At 40.5% G+C, this 21,245-nt stretch overlaps 1 protein-coding gene and 1 long non-coding RNA gene across 2 annotated transcripts in view; one reads left to right on the top strand and one right to left on the bottom strand.

The window, feature by feature from the left end:
• LOC125276532 overlaps positions 1–21,245 on the bottom strand; it is a 40,710-nt gene that overhangs the window by 5,526 nt on the left and 13,939 nt on the right. Inside the window, exon 5 of the long non-coding RNA XR_007186689.1 lies at positions 16,060–16,211. This is a non-coding gene — a long non-coding RNA (uncharacterized LOC125276532). The remainder of the gene's footprint in view (positions 1–16,059; positions 16,212–21,245) is intronic.
• LOC125276531 (transmembrane protein 121) lies at positions 16,200–19,363 on the top strand. Its single transcript, XM_048204082.1, has 2 exons — positions 16,200–16,672; positions 17,994–19,363. The coding sequence occupies exon 2, from the start codon at positions 18,130–18,132 to the stop codon at positions 19,078–19,080; it is 951 nt and encodes a 316-aa protein (XP_048060039.1). The 5' UTR covers positions 16,200–16,672; positions 17,994–18,129; the 3' UTR covers positions 19,081–19,363.

Here is a 21,245-nt window from a genome sequence, read left to right as displayed (position 1 = left end):
AAAAGCGCTATATAAATAAATTTGACTTGACTTGACTTGACTTACTCCATCTGCCTGTTTCTATAGCCAAATGATGACCTGAGCATCTAAACAGGAACAACGATCATACCACCTTTATTATATACAGATGCAATGTAGCTTTCTTGTACCACCAAGGACTTTCTGTGACTGATGTGTCTTTGATCAGAAATTGAAAACATTTGCAATTTAAGTCCATAAGAGGTTTTATCAAAGCTCAGCATCCTTTCCATTAGTGTAGTTCGGTAGAATATACCATAGAAAATAAAGTTTGGGAGTCCTTTTCAGCTGTTAAAGTGAAGGACGTTTGAGAAACACATGAACACTGAGCCCTCAGTTGGGCCTGGAGCCACAAATACAGAATCTAAGTAGAGTTTCATTTCTCAACCCACTGAGCCATACTAACCTCAGCACGTGGACCATCCAACCGGGCAGAACTGGGGCTACAGAATGTTCCAGAACCAGGAATTAAAGGGACGCGTCCTCTTTGAACACCGACCCTTTGAGTAATCTTTGTGCATTAATGCTGTAACTAGAGCTGTGATTTAATAAAGCATGTGATTTGACCACCTCAATGATTTAACAGTGCAAACAGAACATGATGAAATTACCATTTTATTCCTTTCAAGTTGACTAATAAAACAATCATATAAACAAAAATAGAGCTGCTTGCCGCCTCAGCACCAGAAGCGTTCGCATTTTCAGTGTCTCCACACGTCTGACGACTGAAGCACAATGACAATACTGGACCTACATTACAATCAACATTTCAACTTAGAATGAAACCTATTTTGCATGGTATCAATATCTTGTAAAAGTTAGAAAAGCTAAAACTCCTGTCAACCAATCATTGGAATATGATTGTTTTTTATGGTTCCATTTTCTAATTTTACAGGATTCTATTAAAGGAATAGCTCCTCCAAAAGTGTAAATTGTTGTCCCAAACTTTTTTCCAAACAAGAGTAAAAGTTGCATCATACCAGCAGTCTAGAAAACTCATTGGCTAAGTCTTCTAAATTGATATGATAACTCAAACTGAATTTTTAAAGGGGGTGTGTAATGCTATTTCATGCATTCTGACTTATTTACACTGTTAAAGAGTTGGATTCTCATGCTAAACATGGCCAAAGTTTCAAAACACGAGTTGGACGTATGACGGAGTATTTCTGTGCCAAATATACAACCTCCGGTTGTGGACATGATTGGAGTATGGACCTTTATCACGTAATAAAGGGTGGTATTACTTGTATAGGCACTTCTCTCTGATAAGCGTGCACACACATCACCAGAGCAAGAGCACACCCATCAACGCGTTTGGTTTGGTTACAGAAGCCGAGAGATTTTTCAACAATGGCTGTGTCCCAATTCAGGGGCTGCACCCTTCGAAGGCTGCATACATCATCGAGGCAGTGTCATTTAAGAAAAATAACCGTTAGATTGCAAAGTAAAAAAGAAATGACAGTATTTTACACCTCACGGTAAATATCAGTCAATTTCATTACGGTTACTTTTCTTACATAAGACATCCTTGATGACGTATACAGCCTTCAAATGGGACCTCCTCCGGACGCAGCCTCCGAAATGAGAAGTAGCTCCTGTCACCGAAGGAGTGTGTTTTTGGTTGTGAGGGAAAGATTACCTTTTTCAGCTTCCCAAAGAACCCAGCGTTAAGGGAACAGTGGATGATGTTTGTTTTTCTGGGACAGCAACGGAGTTGTGCACATATGTTTTTTTGTTCCCGTGAGTTCGGTGATGAATGCTTTGTAAACAAGTCCCAGTTTGGGGCAGGATTTGCAGATATCAGGTGGTGAGTAAAGCTGCATCAGATGTCTGTGTTTTGTTGGCAATCGGCACGCAGGTGCATATAATGTAAACAACACAAATGTTTTTGTTCCCTTTTTATTTATAATGATGTCGCAACTTGCAGACGATCTCTACGCAGAAGCTGCACACGCTCGCGACTCTAGCTCCGCCCACGGCACTGACGGCAGGCACGCATCCAGGAGCTCGGCTATTTTCGGAAAGACTTGGTACACTGTATGTATCTTTTATAAATATGATAAAACTAAAGACTTTTCGGAGATATGAAGGATGCAATACTATTCTAAGGGTACTCATGATTAAAATGAGATTGGCAGAAACTGCGTGTGATCCCCCCCACCATGGCCCTTCACAATTATGATGCTGTACAATGAACTCTGTTTGAGAGCTACATATGGCAATTCATCTGTTCAATAAAATATCTTACCTGTTGAGTAATAAAAACACCATCATCTCTGCGTCGCTTTTACATTTCAAATTCCTCAGTTCTACCAGAAAGACTCGGGAGGCAAGCTAACGAAACAATGATATTTATTACCGATCAGCAAGCAAAATATCACAAGATAAGGTTCTTTGGCATAGGCCCCATCCGTAGCTTTCATCCTGAGGGTTGCGGACTTTGCGTTTTCCTGCCTGAAGATGAAGGCAGGGGCGTAGCCGACACCCGGGAAGTATGGACAGGGACCATCCTGGGGTGCGTTTCCCAAAAGCATCGTTAGCCAACTAACATCGCAAGTTCCGTCGTTACATAGTTCAACGATTTGTTGTTTCCCGAAGCCATAGTTCAAACGAACATTCGCAAACTGCATCGCAAACTTGTGTGGTTGGAACGACAGCTCTCGAGCTGTGGTTAGAAGCAAAGTTTCTTGTTTTTATGACGTGGACTTAAAGGTGCCCAAGAATGCTTTTTCACAAGATGTAATATAAGTCTAAGGTGTCTCCTGAATGTGTCTGTGAAGTTTCAGCTCAAAATACCCCATAGATTTTTTTTTTATTAATTTTTTTAACTGCCTATTTTGGGGCATCATTAACTATACACTGATTTTTTCAGAGCGCCGCCCCTTTAAATTGCGTGCTACCTGCCACACGAGCTCTCGACTATATTACAGCACATTTACAAAGTTCACACAGCTAATATAACCCTCAAATGGATCTTTACAAGATGTTCATCATGCATGCTGTATGCATACATCGAATCATGTGAGTAAAGTATTTATTTTGATGTTTACATTTGATTCTCTATGAGTTTGAGGCTATGCTCTGCGGCTAACGGCTAATGCTACACTGTTGGAGAGATTTATAAAGAATGAAGTTGTGTTTATGCATTATACAGACTGCAAGTGTTTAAAAATGAAAATAGCGGCGGCTCTTTTCTCCGTGAATACAGTAAGAAACGATGGTAACTTTAACCACATTTAACAGTACATTAGCAACATGCTAACGAAACATTTAGACAGACAATTTACAAATATCACTAAAAATATCATGCTATCATGGATCATGTCAGTTATTATTGCTCCATCTGCCATTTTTCGCTGTTGTTCTTGCTTGCTTACCTTGTCTGTGCACAGATCCAGACGTTAATACAGCCTTTCCTTGTCTAATGCTCGAACATGGGCTGGCATATATGCAAATATTGGGGGCGTACATATGATCCCGACAGTTACGTAACAGTCGGTGTTATGTTGAGATCCGCGTGTTTTCCGGAAGTCTTTTAAACAAATGAGATTTACATAAGAAAGAGGAAGCAATGGAGTTTGAGACTCACTGTATGTCTTTTCCATGTACTGAACTCTTGTTATTCAACTATGCCAAGATAAATTCAATTTTTCATTCGAGGGCACCTTTAATAAATCGTTATCTTGAGCAAAATAAGCAAGCTTACATTAAGTACAATGTATATATTTTATTTCGAATATATACAAATGTAATTTATATATTTTAGTTTGTCAAGAGAGCTAAAGCACCGTTTTTGAAGAGTGTGCATGTTGTCGTACCTGCTCTAGTACGTCAGAACAAGCATTTGATTCAATCTGAAAATAAAGCAAAATAACTGAGGAAAATGAGAATTAGTCCTCTAATGCCATGTCCGTAATTTATAGCAGAAATTCTAGCATTAATTCGATCTCAAACGGATTCATTTAAAGAAGTTATTACTCCACCACCTGCGTGACGTCATTCACCAACGTGGTTGAACGACAAGTTTGCGACAATATGGTTTCGGGAAACAGTCGTGACTAGCTAGTTGATTTGTTCAACGATGCATCGTACTATGGTAGTTCAGCAGCGAGTTACATAGTTGTTCGGGAAACGCACCCCAGGTGGTGGTGGGGAGGATGGAGGTGAAGGTTGGCATCAGCATCTGCGAACCGATAATCATTGGCTAGATCTGAACTACTAAGTGATGTAACATTTGAGTCTTCCCAGCAGAAGTTGCATTAGAGCTTAATTTCTTGTCATCTACTTATGGGATCTGCACACTGCAATTGAATCTTATTGTTTTGCATCATTCAAAGATGATAATATCCAAAAATCATAAGCTTGATGCAATCCTCCAGACTGAGGTGGAAACGGCAGCAGAGTAATGCTTTGGTTGTGCAAGATAAAAGTCTCTAGAATGACGCTTCCCTATGAGACGACCCTGCAGGAACATCAAAGACTGTTGATCCACAAACACATCATAGCAAAGGGGTAATTTCATGCACTCAGTTGCAAGACCTACAGAGGGGCATTTCAAGTCATCATAGGTGCGCTCCTGACACAAAGACAAACTTCCAAATGGTGATTACACTGCCAGACCAGAATGCATTATGGCTAGATGGTGGACAATTATATATTTTTTTAATATAATGAATTCAATACCACAAAATATTGGTAAAAAAAAAAAAATTCATGCATGCAAATAACTTCAGCAAACTCTTAGTGAGTCTAGTGCAGCAGTCCTGACGTGAGGAGTGCTATTTGTATGATGCACTACACTGTTGCCCATGTAGAGCGTTCCAAATCAGTCATTAATCAGGTTCGTTTCAATCAGGACGCTGTCTCGGAAAGGAGCTGCTTATAGAGGCAGTGGACAGCAAGGCAGTTCACCAGGCTTTGGAACAGAGTTATGGTCTTCAGCTCATTAAAGAACGGATGGAAATGGTTTCACTCATTCAAAGCACGTGGGCCGACAATGACCGCTTTGCCGTATATCTGGATTCTGTCCTGACGACACGCAGATATGAGTTCGAATGATGATAAAGCATTTTTAGCTGTGCTGAGGGTGAAATGTCTTTCCATCTGAAACTCCCACAAACTATTAGCTGGTGAAAAATGTGTCAGCTTGGGGGGGCTCGTCTCTTAGCGTGTGATTTATCGCTGTTTAATTATGACTGTGTGTCGGAGCTCCAGGCAGAGGCTAATGTTTTTCTGCGGTAATGGTGAAATCCTTCCTGGATTGTGCTCAATAAATCAAAACTCATTGTGTTGTTTTAAAATCAAGACAGAACACGGTAAGAACTGTGTGAATATTAAAATACATCAGCGGGAAGATCTCGCCCCCCATTGACTTCCATAGTATTTTGTTTTCCTACTATGGTAGTCAATCTGACTGGTTACAAACATTCTTCCAAATATCTTCCTTTGTGTACAGCAGAACAAAGAAATTCAACTTGAGGGCGAGTAAATGATGACAAAATTTTCATTTTTGGGTGAACTATCCCTTTAACAGGACTCAAGCGTCATTGACTGAACACTATGGAGGCACGATTCAGATCCCCTTATTTAGAATGAAAATGTTTTTCTGACTCACTCAGACTGGCCTCATCTGATGTCCCCTTTCCTCATTCTCGTCTCGGGGGGGGTCCTGCCCTCATATATCCCGTACGGAAGCTCCTGATGTGGATGTTTAGGGACCAGAGGCTTTAATGTCCCCATTCATTGTGCCGTGAGGTAATCGATGGCACTCAGGGCCGCAGCTAATGTGATTTATGAGCCTATTTTTGCTGTTATGCTCCATGTACAAATTGTCTTTGGTGATGTAAATTTGCCATCTTCCTGCGTTCTTGCTGACTCCAGGGCCGATTCACAAAACAGATGTAATTTATTTATATTTTTCTTTTCTTTTTTTCCCCCCTCTGGGCTCCAGACACCTGCAAATCACATAATGCCAGAGACTAAAAGACAGTTCACTTTATCTTCATTGCTTTGTGTTTCCCTCATCCACACTGTCATTAACAGTCACACATCCCTCATATTACTGGCTGGGCTGAATGATACCGCTATTAGGCTTGACATAAATAAACATGCAACACAAAAGCCCCATTTTTCTTGTTAATCTACAGCAAATATGACAGGGGTAAACAATCTAATCTATACAGAGAGAAATGTTAATCAGTGTTAAAAAGCTCTGTTAAAGCAATACTGAAATACATAGAGAACATCAGTTTATCTGTGGGGGTTTGTGCTGTTTTTAAGTTTCTCTTGTGCTTAATTAACTTGCATTATTGCATTAGATCAGAGCACACATCTTGAAGATGAAGTGAGCATTAACTAATTAATAAATTAAGCTTAACTATAATACGAAGCAAACCAAACGGTTTTTATTATTGCGCTTGTGTACTCTTCCAACAGTAGATGGTAATTAGCATTTGTGTCATGAAAGAAATGAAATGTACAAAGGGAATTTAGATATAAACAGATGCCAGGAGCATTATAACAGATGCAGCATGTACACAATGAATCTGTCTGCCTCTCTTCTGTAATTACCCTTTCAACCTTTATATTCTGTCTTAAATATAGAGTGAGAGAGTCATTAAACCCAAGCTAGCTATAACCAAACAGGATTTCTGCAGTTAATTTGCAGAACTCATGCCAGTTGTATATGTCAACACACTTATTAAAAGTTTACTAGCCTGATATGACCATACAGTCAACCATAACTCCATCCAGGACAGCCAGGAACCTTGGAGTTGTGATTGACTGTATGGTCATTCACAGACCACATTGCTAGAACTGCCCAGTCCTGCAGATTTGCCTTATACAACATTAGGAGGATCAGGCAATTCCTACGCATGCTATACAACTCCTTGTTCAAGATCTTGTTCTATCCAGACTGGACTATTGTAATGCTCTTTTGGCAGCATGCACTGTCAAACCTCTGCAATTGATCCAGAATACTGCAGCGAGAGTGGTCTTTAATGAGCCTTTTAAAATCTGATACGATTTTAACAAATCTTTTACTGTGGGCCAGCCTTAAAATGAAATTATACATTTAAATATGAAATTAAAACAGCCAGTAGGTGGCAGCAAATCACTGCATTAACAAGTGAGTCATTGAATTGTTCAGTCAAACGGCAGCATTTTTCAGTTTTTGGATGCAGCCACTGTCTTCATGAGTGAGTCGTTTAGTCATTAATTATACAGATTAATTCAAAAACAAGGATTAATTCGATAACGGAACATCACTGTGTTGCTTGAAGACACTCAATGGCTCTACTGTGTATTGGTTTGGAACTATTTTCATTAGCAAAATAGAGCAAAAGCAATATTGTAAATCTAAAATGTAAGTCACCTAATGTTTATTGAACCGTTGTATAAAATCAATATCATATTTGCAAACGTGCTGATATTCGGGAAAACATGCAGTACTTGCTCATGCAGTATTGCTTATAAATATTAAAAACAAAGAACTTACACAGCAACATTTCTTGCATGATATCTTGGATTTTGGTGTCATTTTTGCCCCAAGCCCCAGTTAATTTCTGATCTGATGGCAGGGGCAGGGCTTTCCTCTGGTGCGAAGCCCATTTCAAAATGGGTAAAACATAGCAAAGGCCACGAAATCCACCGTGACCATGTGACCAGCTGATGCAACTCAATACGAAATTAAACATTTTCTACTCTAGATTCATTTACTCCAGCTTACTTTGAAAATTGCCATTAGAGTACTGTGAGTATTGCTGCTCTTGAGCTATAAACTGCTAGTGATGTTCAACATTTTTAAGTGGTTTTGCATAAAAGTATCAGCTAAATAAATAAACAGACATGAACACAAGATTAGGGGACCTAAAATACTGTACACCCGTCGCAATGAGACGGCAGGCACGATGCAAGTGTTTTTTGCTAGTTTCAGCCCGAAGCGGTTATCATTTCCAAGTTGTTTAAATAGCACTCATGCCCATCTGTTCGCCCATGGGCGTGCTGGGCTAAAAACGAGGTGTGTTCAGGCAACTGAAAACGACTGCATCATTGACCAACAAAAACCTGGTCTAAAGTCAATGGTGCAGTATTTTTTTTGTTATTTAAAGGGTGCGTTAGTAATGTGCACCTATAGGCGGGCGCACAACGTGCGTACGCTCTTTGCTTGTTACACACGCAGGGAAATGCAGCAGCACACGAACATGCCAAATATTAAAAATAAAAATGCCTACTTGTCATAATTGATAGTCATTACATGTATCAGAATTACCTATTTGCAGTAATGACGAATGAAATTGGCTAATTATTTGACCAATCGTGGCAATACACACATGTATTTAAGCTGACTCGATCGACTCGCAAGCGCACCTGACTTTTAAAGGGAATGGGAGATGAGACTCTGATTGGTTTATTGCATGGTACGCCCCAAAACACACCCATGACTCATTAAGAGACTAGGTACAACCCTTTTGGACCATTTTTTCCGTCATTAAACTAGCAAAAGTGGATTCGGACATGCCCTAAGAAGACCTGTGCCATGTGTTTCAGACCATGTGCTTAGATTGTTAAAATAGAGCCCAAAGTGTGTTAAAGAGAAAACCTTGTCACGCTTCAGGCAGCATATACACAGCATTTCCCACCTGAATAAAGTCCAGTATGTCTTTCTCAGTCAGAGGCTTAAAAGTGTAAAGATCCAATGTTTGCCTTTAGCCCTGTTATATAAACAAAGCCCTAGTGCAGTGGATGTCTTATCCACTTAGTGTGGACCAGTGGGTTTGTCTAAAGCGTATTGAAACCTGGGGAGTTGATTTGTTTGGCTTCTTCTGAATGCACCGATCCTTAGCACTCCCCGGGTTCTTCAGCGCATCTTTAATGACTTGCGATGATACAGTGCCTGTCTGAAAACCCAAAGGAAGGTGCTGCACTCTGAGCTAAACCTTTAACCTTCACTGCACACAGAAATAACTCTCTCACCTCGGAACAGACTGACATCAATGAACGGCCCTGACCAAGGACAGACCTTAAACCCCTGAGTCCTGCATTGCCAGACTTCTGACTAAATGTCAAATGGGGCCGTCTATATTGCTGCTTATTCTGACTAAGAAAGGCTTGTTTAGACAGGAGGAGAAACTTAAAGCAGTCAAACACTTTGTTGTTGTTTTTAGGCTGTTCTGAAATAGAAAATAAACGAATGTAAATACTGATAGAAAAATAGCTGAAAATGTGTAGAGAGTCAGAACAGAAAAAAGATTATTTCCAGATAACCAGAGACTAGTTCTGTTGTAAACACAACTGGACTGGACTGATAAAAACACAGATGTCGCATTACTAATGGAAGTTACATAAAGCCAGCCAATCAGATTAGAATTTACTACATTTCAGATTATAAAAAAGATTGACTGTAACTCTACTAAACTCAGCTAAAATTTGACTGAAAATAGGTTAACCTGTTTGTGCATGCTAACAATAATATATACAGCAAGTTCTCTGAAGTGACAGACGAGCCATCAGACAGAAGAAGCACATCAGCAGAGCAGCTTGAATGAAGAACAAATAAGACGTTTTGTTCTGAGTAATTGCTGCTGGCAGGAATGATGGTTCAACACTGTTCGCTAAACCTACATATAAGACACTCAGGAAATAATGGTGAACTTTTATCTTTCTTGAGCAGTTTACGAGTGAAAACGTATCAATAATAGCCTACTTCCCACAATCAAATGAATAATGAAAAAACGTGATGATCTGTTTAAAAGAGATGCGGCCCTCAGCACATCATCTGAGAGACTGAGTCGAATGCAGTGCTCACTAGGCTCTTTTTAAAGCACATCTTGGAAATATATGAATACCATGAAAGACATGCAAATGGGTTGATGAATTATGAATACAGCATTATGTGGGTGGAATTGGTGACTAGAGTAACTAAAACACCTCGTTCTTTGACAGAATTACACTAGCCGTTCCTGTCACTCTACACACTATGAAAGAGATGCTGGGAAACATCATGAACCGCCTGCATCATTTCAGTATGTGGTGTAACTGATGGCAGGTAAAGATGAAATTACAAGTTTACAGTGTCGTATCAGAGTACTTTCTGTTAGTGTTGTCAAAATTATTGATTATACCAAATATACTGAAATATCGCAAACGGTTCCAATACTCATTTTCCGCAGTATTGATACACTGATACCAGACGCACTTTCTCATTCACTCTTCTGTCTGACTGCGAGTTGACACACAAACATTACCTCCTCTCACTAACTCGTCCATTCGCTCTAGTTAAATCATGTCGGTGTTACAATTGTGGCGCAGGATTGCGGGTATTGCGCATAATTGCACTCATTGCCGCATGTTTTGCGCTCACACCCACATAAAGCCACCTAAAACAGCTCACGAGTACCAAATTGAGTTCTTTTTCACCGCTTATTGCGCTTAAACAAAATTTGTCAAAATGCCCATCTTGGTGAGAATTCATGTAAACAGTCGGTTATGTCTTAAGTGAACGTAAACATTCAGAAAGAAAATAGATACTTAACAGTATTAGATTATGCATCAGGTCTTAAAGTGACAGCAGCCTAATAAACCTGAAAGAAGGACATGGACATCTTGGATGACATGGGGTTGAGTAAATTATCAGGAAAAGTGAACTAATCCTTTAAAGCACTGATCATTTCATTTGTATTTTTATTCAATTGAATTTATTATTTGCTTTCATTTGTTTATTTGTGCTATCATATTACTGTATACATTGATACAGTGAGTGAGCAAACATTTAGATGAGATGATTATAATGGTAATTGATCAATGTTTATATGTGAATAAAAGCCTAAATCATAACCTTTCATCATATTAAGCGATCTTGTCTCGCTTAAAAATAGTGATTTTTAAGTGAGAAAAGAATATAGTAGTAAATAGTGATTGCCTAGAGTTTCAATGGATGGATAAAAAATTACAAGATAATATTAAAAATATCTATATGGCAGTATATATGCCAGTTTTTCCCAGTGGTATCGAATAATAAAAGAAATTCCAGTATCTTGACAACACTACTCCCTGTGAAGCATGTTGTATGTTTTTTCGACCAATTAGCCATGACGGTAAAGAAGGGCTAGTCCATTTTTAAGAAAAACAAGATTTTATACATTTTCATTCCGGCCAATATGGATTGGACCACATGATGTATGTCGTTCTTTTTGGAAAGATAGTCACAGAAACTGTCGGACATTGGCACGAGTAAAAGCTTCTTCACACTCACTTAAATCATGCAGTCAACCACGATCACAGAGCATGCTTCAATAAACAGAAACCGTGAGTATTGTATGGTGACTGCACTTTGGGTTTAATCCATCAGAACCACATTACTGTTTTTGGCATGTGAGGGTTGAGATTTCACTGCTGTGGATAACTAGACTAACTGCACTGATCAATGTTTTACTAAATGCTTCACAACCTAATGCAATTCACATATAAATCATCTGTGCATGACAATGAATCAATAATTCAGTTTGCTTCATAATTACGAAAGAACACGCAGTATCACAAGCCCCGTTTCCACCCATTGCCCTCCCCCTTCCTCTGGCAGTCCCTTTTGTCCTCCTACTCATTTATTCTCACGGTCTACCCATCATCTCACTCTATTCTTCTCAGCATCTGCTCCCTCATCACCTGCTGTCCCTCTGTTCTGATTCAATCAATAAGGGGGATCCACCATAAGCAACATCTCTTTCTCTCTCAGCTGCAGGTTCCTCTTCCAGCTGTGTAAGGAACATGTATATTTCCTCTATCTGACCGTGAAAAGACCATGACAAACTCCTAGTACAGTAACAGAACAAACACTGGACACAAACTCACTATAGAGACAAAAAACATCACAATAGGAAAGGTTTGTATCCACACTGTGACCAAAACAAAAATGAGACACAGCTGCACTTTCTGACAGAATGCACAAAATACACAGATAATCGAGAAATTTTGTCCAGAAAACCTGCACTAAATAATTTCTGTCATGACAACTCTCAAAGTGTTTGGATATGACAGTGTTGATATGTTTGGTCTTAGCGGAATAGATCTGCTACGCTGATGCTGCTGCTGTTGGTAATTGCTGCTGCAGTTGGTTATTGCTGCAGTTGATTATTGCTGCAGCTGTTGAATATTGCTGCTGGTGGTTATTGCTACTGCTGCAGTTGGTTATTGCTGCTGCAGCTGTTGGTTATTGCTGCTGTAGCTGATAGTTATTGCTGCTGATTTTATTGTTGCTGTTGCTGCTGCTGTTATTACTGCTGCTGTTGGTTATTGCTGCTGCTGCTGCTGTTATTGCTGTAGCTGTTGGTTATTGTTGCAGATTTTATTGCTGCTGTTGCTGCAGCTGTTGGTTATTGCTGCTGCTGTTGGATATTGCTGCTGCTGCAGCTGCATCTGTTGATTATTGCTGCTGCAGCTGTTGGTTATTGCTGCTGGTGGTTATTGCTGCTGTAGCTGATAGTTATTGCTGCTGATTTTATTGTTGCTGTTGCTGCAGCTGTTGGTTATTGCTGCTGCTGTTGGTTATTGTTGCAGATTTTATTGCTGTTGCAGCTGCATCTGTTGGTTATTGCTGCTGCAGCTGTTGGTTATTGCTGCTGGTGGTTATTGCTGCTGTAGCTGATAGTTATTGCTGCTGATTTTATTGTTGCTGTTGCTGCAGCTGTTGGTTATTGCTGCTGCTGTTGGTTATTGCTGCTGCTGTTGGTTATTGCTGCTGCTGCTGTTATTGCTGCTGCTGTTGGTTATTGCTGCTATTGTTATTGCTGCAGATTTTATTGCTGCAGATTTTATTGCTGCTGTTGGTGCAGCCTTTGGTTATTGGTGCTGCTGTTATTTCTGCAGCTGTTGGTTATTGCTGCTGCTGTAGCTGTTGGTTATTGCTGCTGCAGCTGTTGGTTATTGCTGCTGGTGGTTATTGCTGCTGTAGCTGATAGTTATTGCTGCTGATTTTATTGTTGCTGTTGCTGCAGCTGTTGGTTATTGCTGCTGCTGTTATTACTGCTGCTGTTGGTTATTGCTGCTGCTGATGCTGTTATTGCTGTAGCTGTTGGTTATTGTTGCAGATTTTATTGCTGCTGTTGCTGCAGCTGTTGGTTATTGCTGCTGCTGTTGGATATTGCTGCTGCTGCAGCTGCATCTGTTGATTATTGCTGCTGCAGATGTTGGTTATTGCTGCTGGTGGTTATTGCTGCTGTAGCTGATAGTTATTACTGCTGATTTTATTGTTGCTGTTGCTGCAGCTGTTGGTTATTGCTGCTGCTGTTGGTTATTGTTGCAGATTTTATTGCTGTTGCAGCTGCATCTGTTGGTTATTGCTGCTGCAGCTGTTGGTTATTGCTATTGGTGGTTATTGCTGCTGTAGCTGATAGTTATTGCTGCTGATTTTATTGTTGCTGTTGCTGCAGCTGTTGGTTATTGCTGCTGCTGTTATTACTGCTGCTGTTGGTTATTGCTGCTGCTGATGCTGTTATTGCTGTAGCTGTTGGTTATTGTTGCAGATTTTATTGCTGCTGTTGCTGCAGCTGTTGGTTATTGCTGCTGCTGTTGGATATTGCTGCTGCTGCAGCTGCATCTGTTGATTATTGCTGCTGCAGATGTTGGTTATTGCTGCTGGTGGTTATTGCTGCTGTAGCTGATAGTTATTACTGCTGATTTTATTGTTGCTGCAGCTGTTGGTTATTGCTGCTGCTGTTGGTTATTGTTGCAGATTTTATTGCTGTTGCAGCTGCATCTGTTGGTTATTGCTGCTGCAGCTGTTGGTTATTGCTATTGGTGGTTATTGCTGCTGTAGCTGATAGTTATTGCTGCTGATTTTATTGTTGCTGTTGCTGCAGCTGTTGGTTATTGCTGCAGCTGTTGGTTATTGCTGCTGCTGTTGGTTATTGCTGCTGCTGTTGGTTATTGCTGCTGCTGTTATTGCTGCTGCTGTTGGTTATTGCTGCTATTGTTATTGCTGCTGCTGCTGTTATTGCTGCAGATTTTATTGCTGCTGTTGGTGCAGCCTTTGGTTATTGGTGCTGCTGTTATTTCTGCAGCTGTTGGTTATTGCTGCTGTAGCTGTTGGTTATTGCTGCTGTTGCTGTTATTGCTGCATCTGTTGGTTATTGCTGCTGCTGCAGCTGTTGGTTATTGTTGCTGGTGGTTATTGTGGTTATTGCTGCTGTAGCTGTTGGTTATTGCTGCTGTAGCTGATAGTTATTGCTGCTGATTTTATTGTTGCTGTTGCTGCAGCTGTTGGTTATTGCTGCTGCTGTTATTGCTGCTGCTGCTGTTATTGCTGCAGATTTTATTGCTGCTGTTGCTGCAGCTGTTGGTTATTGTTGCTGCTGCTGTTGGTTATTGCTGCTGCTTTTATTGGTGCTGTTGCTGCAGCTTTTGGTTATTGCTGCTGCTGTTATTGTTGCTGCTGCTGTTATTTCTGCAGCTTTGGTTATTGCTGCTGCTGCTGCTGCAGAGCAAGTACAGGACTTTCTACTGCCAATACTTACACAATATGCTGCTATTAGCAAGTAAGACATGCTGCTGCTGTACAATATAGTGTACATGAATTACCCATAGCAGATCTATACAGGTGGAGCTGGGGAAGGTGAAGGGTTTCTGAAAGTGCGCTGCAACTGCTGCAGCAAACGCTGACCAAGTATTTGAAGGTTGAGCAGCGAGCTCATTTGCTACTGATACAGCAGGAGCCCTATAGAGATTGATGTGATTGCAAGCAAATCAAGCAGACCTATCAGAATGCGCCATCTAGAGTTTCATGAACTTTGCTTATATCCAAAAATGACAAAAATTGGTTTGCTCAAGATTCATGTCAAGCATTTAATAAAAAACTCTGTCTAATCAGAAAAACTGAGCTCCAAAAACACAGAGCTTCTCTACTGTGAAACATTAAAACAAAAACATACACTTAGAACCAAAAAGGCACAATATACCCAAAATCTCCATACTCAGTATTTGAGTTAGTCAACACAAGTGTCAATCAAAGATAATCAAAACCCATTAGACTTCCTTATTGCTGCAAAGCCTGAAGGGATGTTAAATGAAATGATAAAACAAACAAGAGCTAAATTCCAATCGGCTATAATAAAATGATTCAGTGTGGTTCTGAGAGTCTGTCATGTCTCTGAATCATCTGGAATCAAGGACTGATAACAGCTTTCATCTTTAAAAATGGAGATTTTTTTTAACCACAGTGATTACAGATGTATTTGTGTGAAAGTTATTCTGTAGTATAATAAACTCCCGGACTTCATCAAGACATGCATGTTTTATTAACTTTATAGGATTCAGTCTAGCGCCAATGAATATTTTACAAACTTATAAAAGATGGTTTAGGAAACAACCTCATTAAATCAGTGCACACTGAAAGTAAATGAAAACTAGCAAAAAAATAAATAAAATCTTTCCCAGGAACATAGATCGAGAAAACACTGACATTATTCAACATCTACATCAATGCACCGGCATTCAGACGGGAACGATCTGCAGCCGCTGGTCGCACTCAAATCAAATGTCTGCTCTATATCTATAAATAAATCATGCAGGGAAGAATCAGTCAAATATTCACAAATGATAAAAATACAGAAAGAGGCAGCATTCTGGAAGCATTTCAAACTCACTGACACCCCCACACCCTGAGCAGAGGATCCAGACGCTCTTTCAGCATCACTAACATCTACTGACCTCCATCATACCGATTCTCCTCCTACTTACATCTTTATTTCTTACTCTGTTATACCTTCTCTTTAACTGTGTGCATTTGTGTGTAAACATGTATTTATGTTACAATGCTTTAGCAATGCTTTTTTTAACCCTTTTTACCAAGCCAAATAGTGCTATTTGAATCTGAATCAGAGAGAGAGAGAGAGAGAGAGAGAGAGAGAGATGAAGGAGCCACATTGTGTCAGTGTCTGAGGAGAGCAGGCAGAGGGAGATGCAAGTGCGCACACATACACACACACCTCATTAACACACATATGGAAAAAGAGGGAGAGGGAGAGAGACTGGTTTCCTTGCTCATACCGCCAGCATTCCTGATATTCCTGATGCAGCGCGTTGTGGCTCAGAGCCGCAGGAGAGAGGAGCAGCGATCCACAGCTGACAGCACAGACGGACACCGGCTTCACGCTCAGACCTGAGGAAGAGCGGTCAGGAACCACTGAATCCGACTGCATCTGCATTCACAGGACAAAGAACCACACGCACACATGAACCTCTGAGGTGATCACCAGCACACCATGGCGGTTTAACACTACAGTAAGTGGATTCCCATCTAACATAACTTACCTTCTGTAAGTTTTTGCCTGAAGCACAAAAAGTGATTTTAGCTTTAGTTTAATTTTTTTTCCTGAGCTGCAATCAAACCCCCCCCCCCTCTGAAACGTCCACAGCAGCCTTTACTGCACACTCCAAACTTAAGTGGATTACGTCTGAGGCATTTTGGGATTTTTAGGGGCTGTAATTTGAAAAGACATGCCTGACCGCAGGATTCAACACAACCAGGGAAGAACTGCGTGTGTTTCCTGTCGCTTTTCATATGGATTACAGCTCTAATTTGGTCTCATCGAGCACACACACACACTCATGAGGACGGTCCACAGCTCGTCATTATGATGAACTTCACACAGAGGAGAAAGTAGGTGTTCAATCGGTTTCTAAATTTTCTTTAGAAGGGTTAGTTCACCCAAAAATGAAATTTCTGTCGTTAAGTACTCATCCTCATGTTGTCCCAAACCCATAAGACTTTGTTTGTCTTTGGAACACAAATTAAGATATTTTTGATGAAATCCCAGGGTTTCTGAACAACACAGGCAGCAACGTCATTGCACCTTCAGAGGTCCAGAAAGGTAGTAAAGACATTGTTAAATAGTCAATGTGACTACGCACGTCCTGATATTGCCGAGTTAGATGCGTTCCTGGGTCAACATATTTTGTTGATCCTGGAACAACATTCTAGTCTGAAAATTTATTCTTAACCCTATTCCTACCCCTAAACCTAACCCTACCCATAAGTTATCCCAAAAATCAGAGGGAAATGATAGATGAATTACACTGATGTAGAAGCACCAATTCATGATTTTAAGCCTAAACTTGACATAATCTGTAAACGTGTCCCTCAAATCTGATTGGTTGATTTGAATGTTGTTCCAGGATCAACAAAAATGTTGACCCAGGAACATGTTGAACTCAGCAAAATCAGGTTATGCGTGCATGAGATCTGAGGGACAAGTTTACAGATTATGTCAAGTTTAGGCTTAAAATCATGAATTGGTGCTTCTACATCAGTGTCCCTCTGATTTTTGGGATAACTTATGGGTAGGGTTATTTTTAGGGGTAGGAATAGGGTTAAGACTAAATTTTCAGACTAGAATGTTGTTCCAGGATCAACAAAATATTTTGACCCAGGAACGCATCTAACTCAGCAATATCAGGACGTGCCACATGCACATGACAACAGTTCAAATTGTTAAATAAAGTCATTATTTTTGTTTTGTTTTTGTGCACAAAAAGTATTCTCGTCGCTTCATAACATTAAGGTTATACCACTTTAGTCACGTTGAGTATTTTAACAATGTCTTTACTACCTTTCTGGACCTCAGAAGGTTCAGTGATGTTGTTGCCTGTGTGTGGTTCAGAAACCCTCGTATTTCATCAAAAATAACTTAATTTGTGTGCCGAAGATGAACGAAGGTCTTATGGGTTTGGAACGACATGAGGGTGAGTAATTAATGACAGAAATTTCATTTTTGGGTGAACTAACCCTTTAAATGTCTTCTCTGACAGTACATTAAATGCATCTGTGTCTGGCCGATGGCCACAAAAAAAGATCTTTTTAATGCAGCTATGAAAATTCAGCCAAAACACTGTCAGACTAGATATTTTTGAAGATTGTACGTAAACATATTGACTTTGATGGTTTGTGCATGTTGGTGATTGAAGTGGTTGTTTGTGTCCAGCTAGTGAATCCTGGACCTCAGCCATGGGAGCAGCAGCAGGCGGGAGAACAGTCTGAGCCGTCACAAACCCAGAGCCTCCCCAAACCGGCCAATCAGGGAAGCGGTTGGAAGGGTCCGCCGTCCCGCCCGTGGCAGGATGGTGCCGCCCCCTCCCACCAACAAGCCACACGTTTGCTTGTCCACCATCATCATCATGAGCAGCATGGCACTGATGGACGCCTACCTCGTCGAGCAGAATCACGGCCCGCGAAAGATCGGCATCTGCATCATGGTGACCGTCGGCGACCTCTGTTTCCTCATCGTGCTGCGATACGTCGCGGTGTGGGTGGGGGCTGAGGTGAGGACGGCAAAACGAGGCTACGCCATGATACTTTGGTTCCTTTACATTTTCGTCTTGGAGATTAAGGTGTATTTTGTTTACCAGAACTACAAGGCTGACCGTAAAAGCCTGGACGCCTTGGCTCGGAAAGCTCTGACGCTCCTGCTGTCCATCTGTATTCCCGTGTTGTTCGTAATCCTGGTCGCTATCGACCACATGGAGTACGTGAAGGCTTTCAAGAAGAAGGAGGAGATCAGAAACCGTTTGTTCTGGGTGGTGGTGGATCTGTTGGACGTTTTGGACATCCAGGCCAACCTGTGGGAGCCGCAAAAGAAAGGGCTTCCTCTTTGGGCGGAGGGACTGATGTTTTTCTACTGTTATATTCTTCTTTTAGTGCTGCCCTGCGTGTCTCTGAGTGAGATCAGCATGCAAGGCATCAACATCAGTCCTCACAAGATGATGCTCTACCCCATTCTGAGTTTGGTCACTATTAACATCGTCACTCTCTTCATCCGTGGAGGGAATATGCTCCTCTATAAGGACAACAGAGTGTCTGGGATACTCATGGCCAAGAACATCCTAGCCATCGTTCTGAAGACGTGCAGCTTTGTGCAGTACAGGAAACAGTTGCAGAGCGCCCCCCCTGGGTTTGGAATGGAATTACAGAAGAACTCTGTGCCGTCCGGTCGATCTGTACAGACGCCTCCTCAGGTAACGCTACAGGAGCAAACGCCGCTGCCAGAGGTCACCACGTGTGAACATACGTGACCTAGAATCTGGGGACTCGCCGGCAAGGACACAATATCTCTGATGAAACAATGTGGATGTATGCTACATATTGTGAGCTTAATTATTTTCATCCAAGAGAAATACAAGTGGAGCATAACAGTATGAAGGCAGTTGGTAATTGCATAATGCAAAACTTTCTTTCTTACATATATTTGAAAGCATACTATTCCACCTTTCTAAATATGTCAATGGTCGAACTCTAGACTTTAAAGGGTTAGTTCACCCAGAAATGAAAATTCTGTCATTTATTACTCAGCCTCATGTCGTTCCACACCCGTAAAACTTTCGTTCATCTTCAGAACACAAATATTTTTCATAAAATCCGATGGCTCAGTGAGGTGATTGCCAGCAAGACAATTAACACTTTCAATGCCCAGAAAGCCACTAAAAATGTATTTAAAACAGTTCATGTGACTAAAGTGGTTCAACATTAATGTTATGAAGAGACAAGAATACTTTTTGTGCGCCAAAAAAACAAAATAACGACTTTATTCAACAATATCTAGTGATGGGTGATTTCAAAATACTGCTTCATGAAGCTTTGAAGCTTTACGAATCTTTTGTATTGAATCAGTGGTTCGGAGCACATATCAAACTGCCAAAGTCACGTGATGTCAGTGAACGAGGCTTTGTTACGTGATAAGTGTTTCGAAATTTCAATGGTTCACCACTGGGGGACGTGACTTTGGCAGTTTGATTCGCGCTCTGAACCACTGATTCAAAACAAAAGATTCGTAAAGCTCCATGTAGCAGTGTTTTGAAATCGCCCATCACTAGATATTGTTGAATAAAGTCGTTATTTGTTTTTGTGCCGCACAAAAAGTATTCTCGTCACTTCATAACATTAAGGTTGAACCACTGTAGTCATATGAACTGTTTTAAATACCTCTTTAGTAACTTTCTGGGTGTTAATTGTCTTGCTGGCAATGCAGGCCTCACTGAGCCATCAAATTTTATGAAAAATATCTTAATTTGTGTTCCGAAGATAAATGAAGGTCTTACGGGTGTGGAACGACATGAGGGTGAGTCATAAATGACATTATTTTCATTTTTGGGTGAACTAACCCTTTAAAAATGGCAGTCATTTGGATTCAGGTTAGTATGGTCCAGCTGCTGCTAGATGTCATAAATACACCATCTGACAGCAAAAAACACCAGTGTAAATGTCATATAAATCACAGATATTTCATTATATTACAGTAGAAGCTTCACAAGTGACTGATCATTTTTGGAGGCTCTTGACTTCACATTCATCCTGTCTGCTGTCTTTGATGTCTCAGCTCAGGATAGTCACTAGGGTTTGGTGGTGACTGGTTAAGTGAAAATGATTTGGCATACTAGTTACTTAATAAAATGAATGTTGCATACTGCTGTACTGGCACTGGTTGATGTCTAGCAGGGAGTGCGACAGTAAACCATTTCAAACATGGTCTGGTCATAAATAGTGTTGTAAGTATAACAGTCTCTTTGAATTACTGTTAGTTTGAGAAGATAATGAGCCTGTCCCATAAGTTTCCTCATTTTATCACACACATTACAAGATTTATAGAGATCTATTTTTAAAGGTTTGTGATGAGGCAATAGAAACGACTGAGATTCATTTGGGTATACCTTTATCTTCCAGTCAAGCGGTGGGCGATATACCGGTACACGCGATTAACTGGTAGAAATTTGTCAACCGGTAGAGATTTTGGACTATCGCCTCTATCGCGGTTACGAAAGCTTATCATTTGCATGCAATTTTAAGCACTGTGGTTTAAAAACAGTTGGTCTTAAACAGATGAATCGCAATTAGCAGTGAAAGAGAACTCATTTTTGCATATGTGCGCGCTTTCTGAGAGACTGTTTCACAGCGCTGTCTGAGAGGCGCGACGAAACCACTGCTCATAGAGCGTGTGAGGACTGAACTAAGTGCTTTTTGCTGCCTAACTGGGATTGAACGGTTAAATACACATACCTACGTGTCAAAGTGACATGTATTTACAAGAAAACAGAGTCATTTATTATTAATTCAACATAAACAGTTGAAAAAGAATGGAGAAATTGAGAAAGAACATGGATCTGTGCAGCCGGTCTTAAAGTGACAGCATCCAAATTATTAATGCTAATCAAACAAAACAAAAAAAAGAGAACATTTCTCATTG

This window comes from Megalobrama amblycephala, linkage group LG10 (genome assembly GCF_018812025.1).
Source record: "Megalobrama amblycephala isolate DHTTF-2021 linkage group LG10, ASM1881202v1, whole genome shotgun sequence".
NCBI lineage: Eukaryota > Metazoa > Chordata > Actinopteri > Cypriniformes > Xenocyprididae > Megalobrama > Megalobrama amblycephala.
Note: the sequence above shows the minus strand (reverse complement) of the source record. Positions and strands in the feature narration are given on the sequence as shown.

Coding starts and splice junctions, on each gene's coding strand:
- LOC125276531 (XM_048204082.1), top strand. CDS start 18,130: ATGGTGCCGCCCCCTCCCACCAACAAGCCACACGTTTGCTTGTCCACC.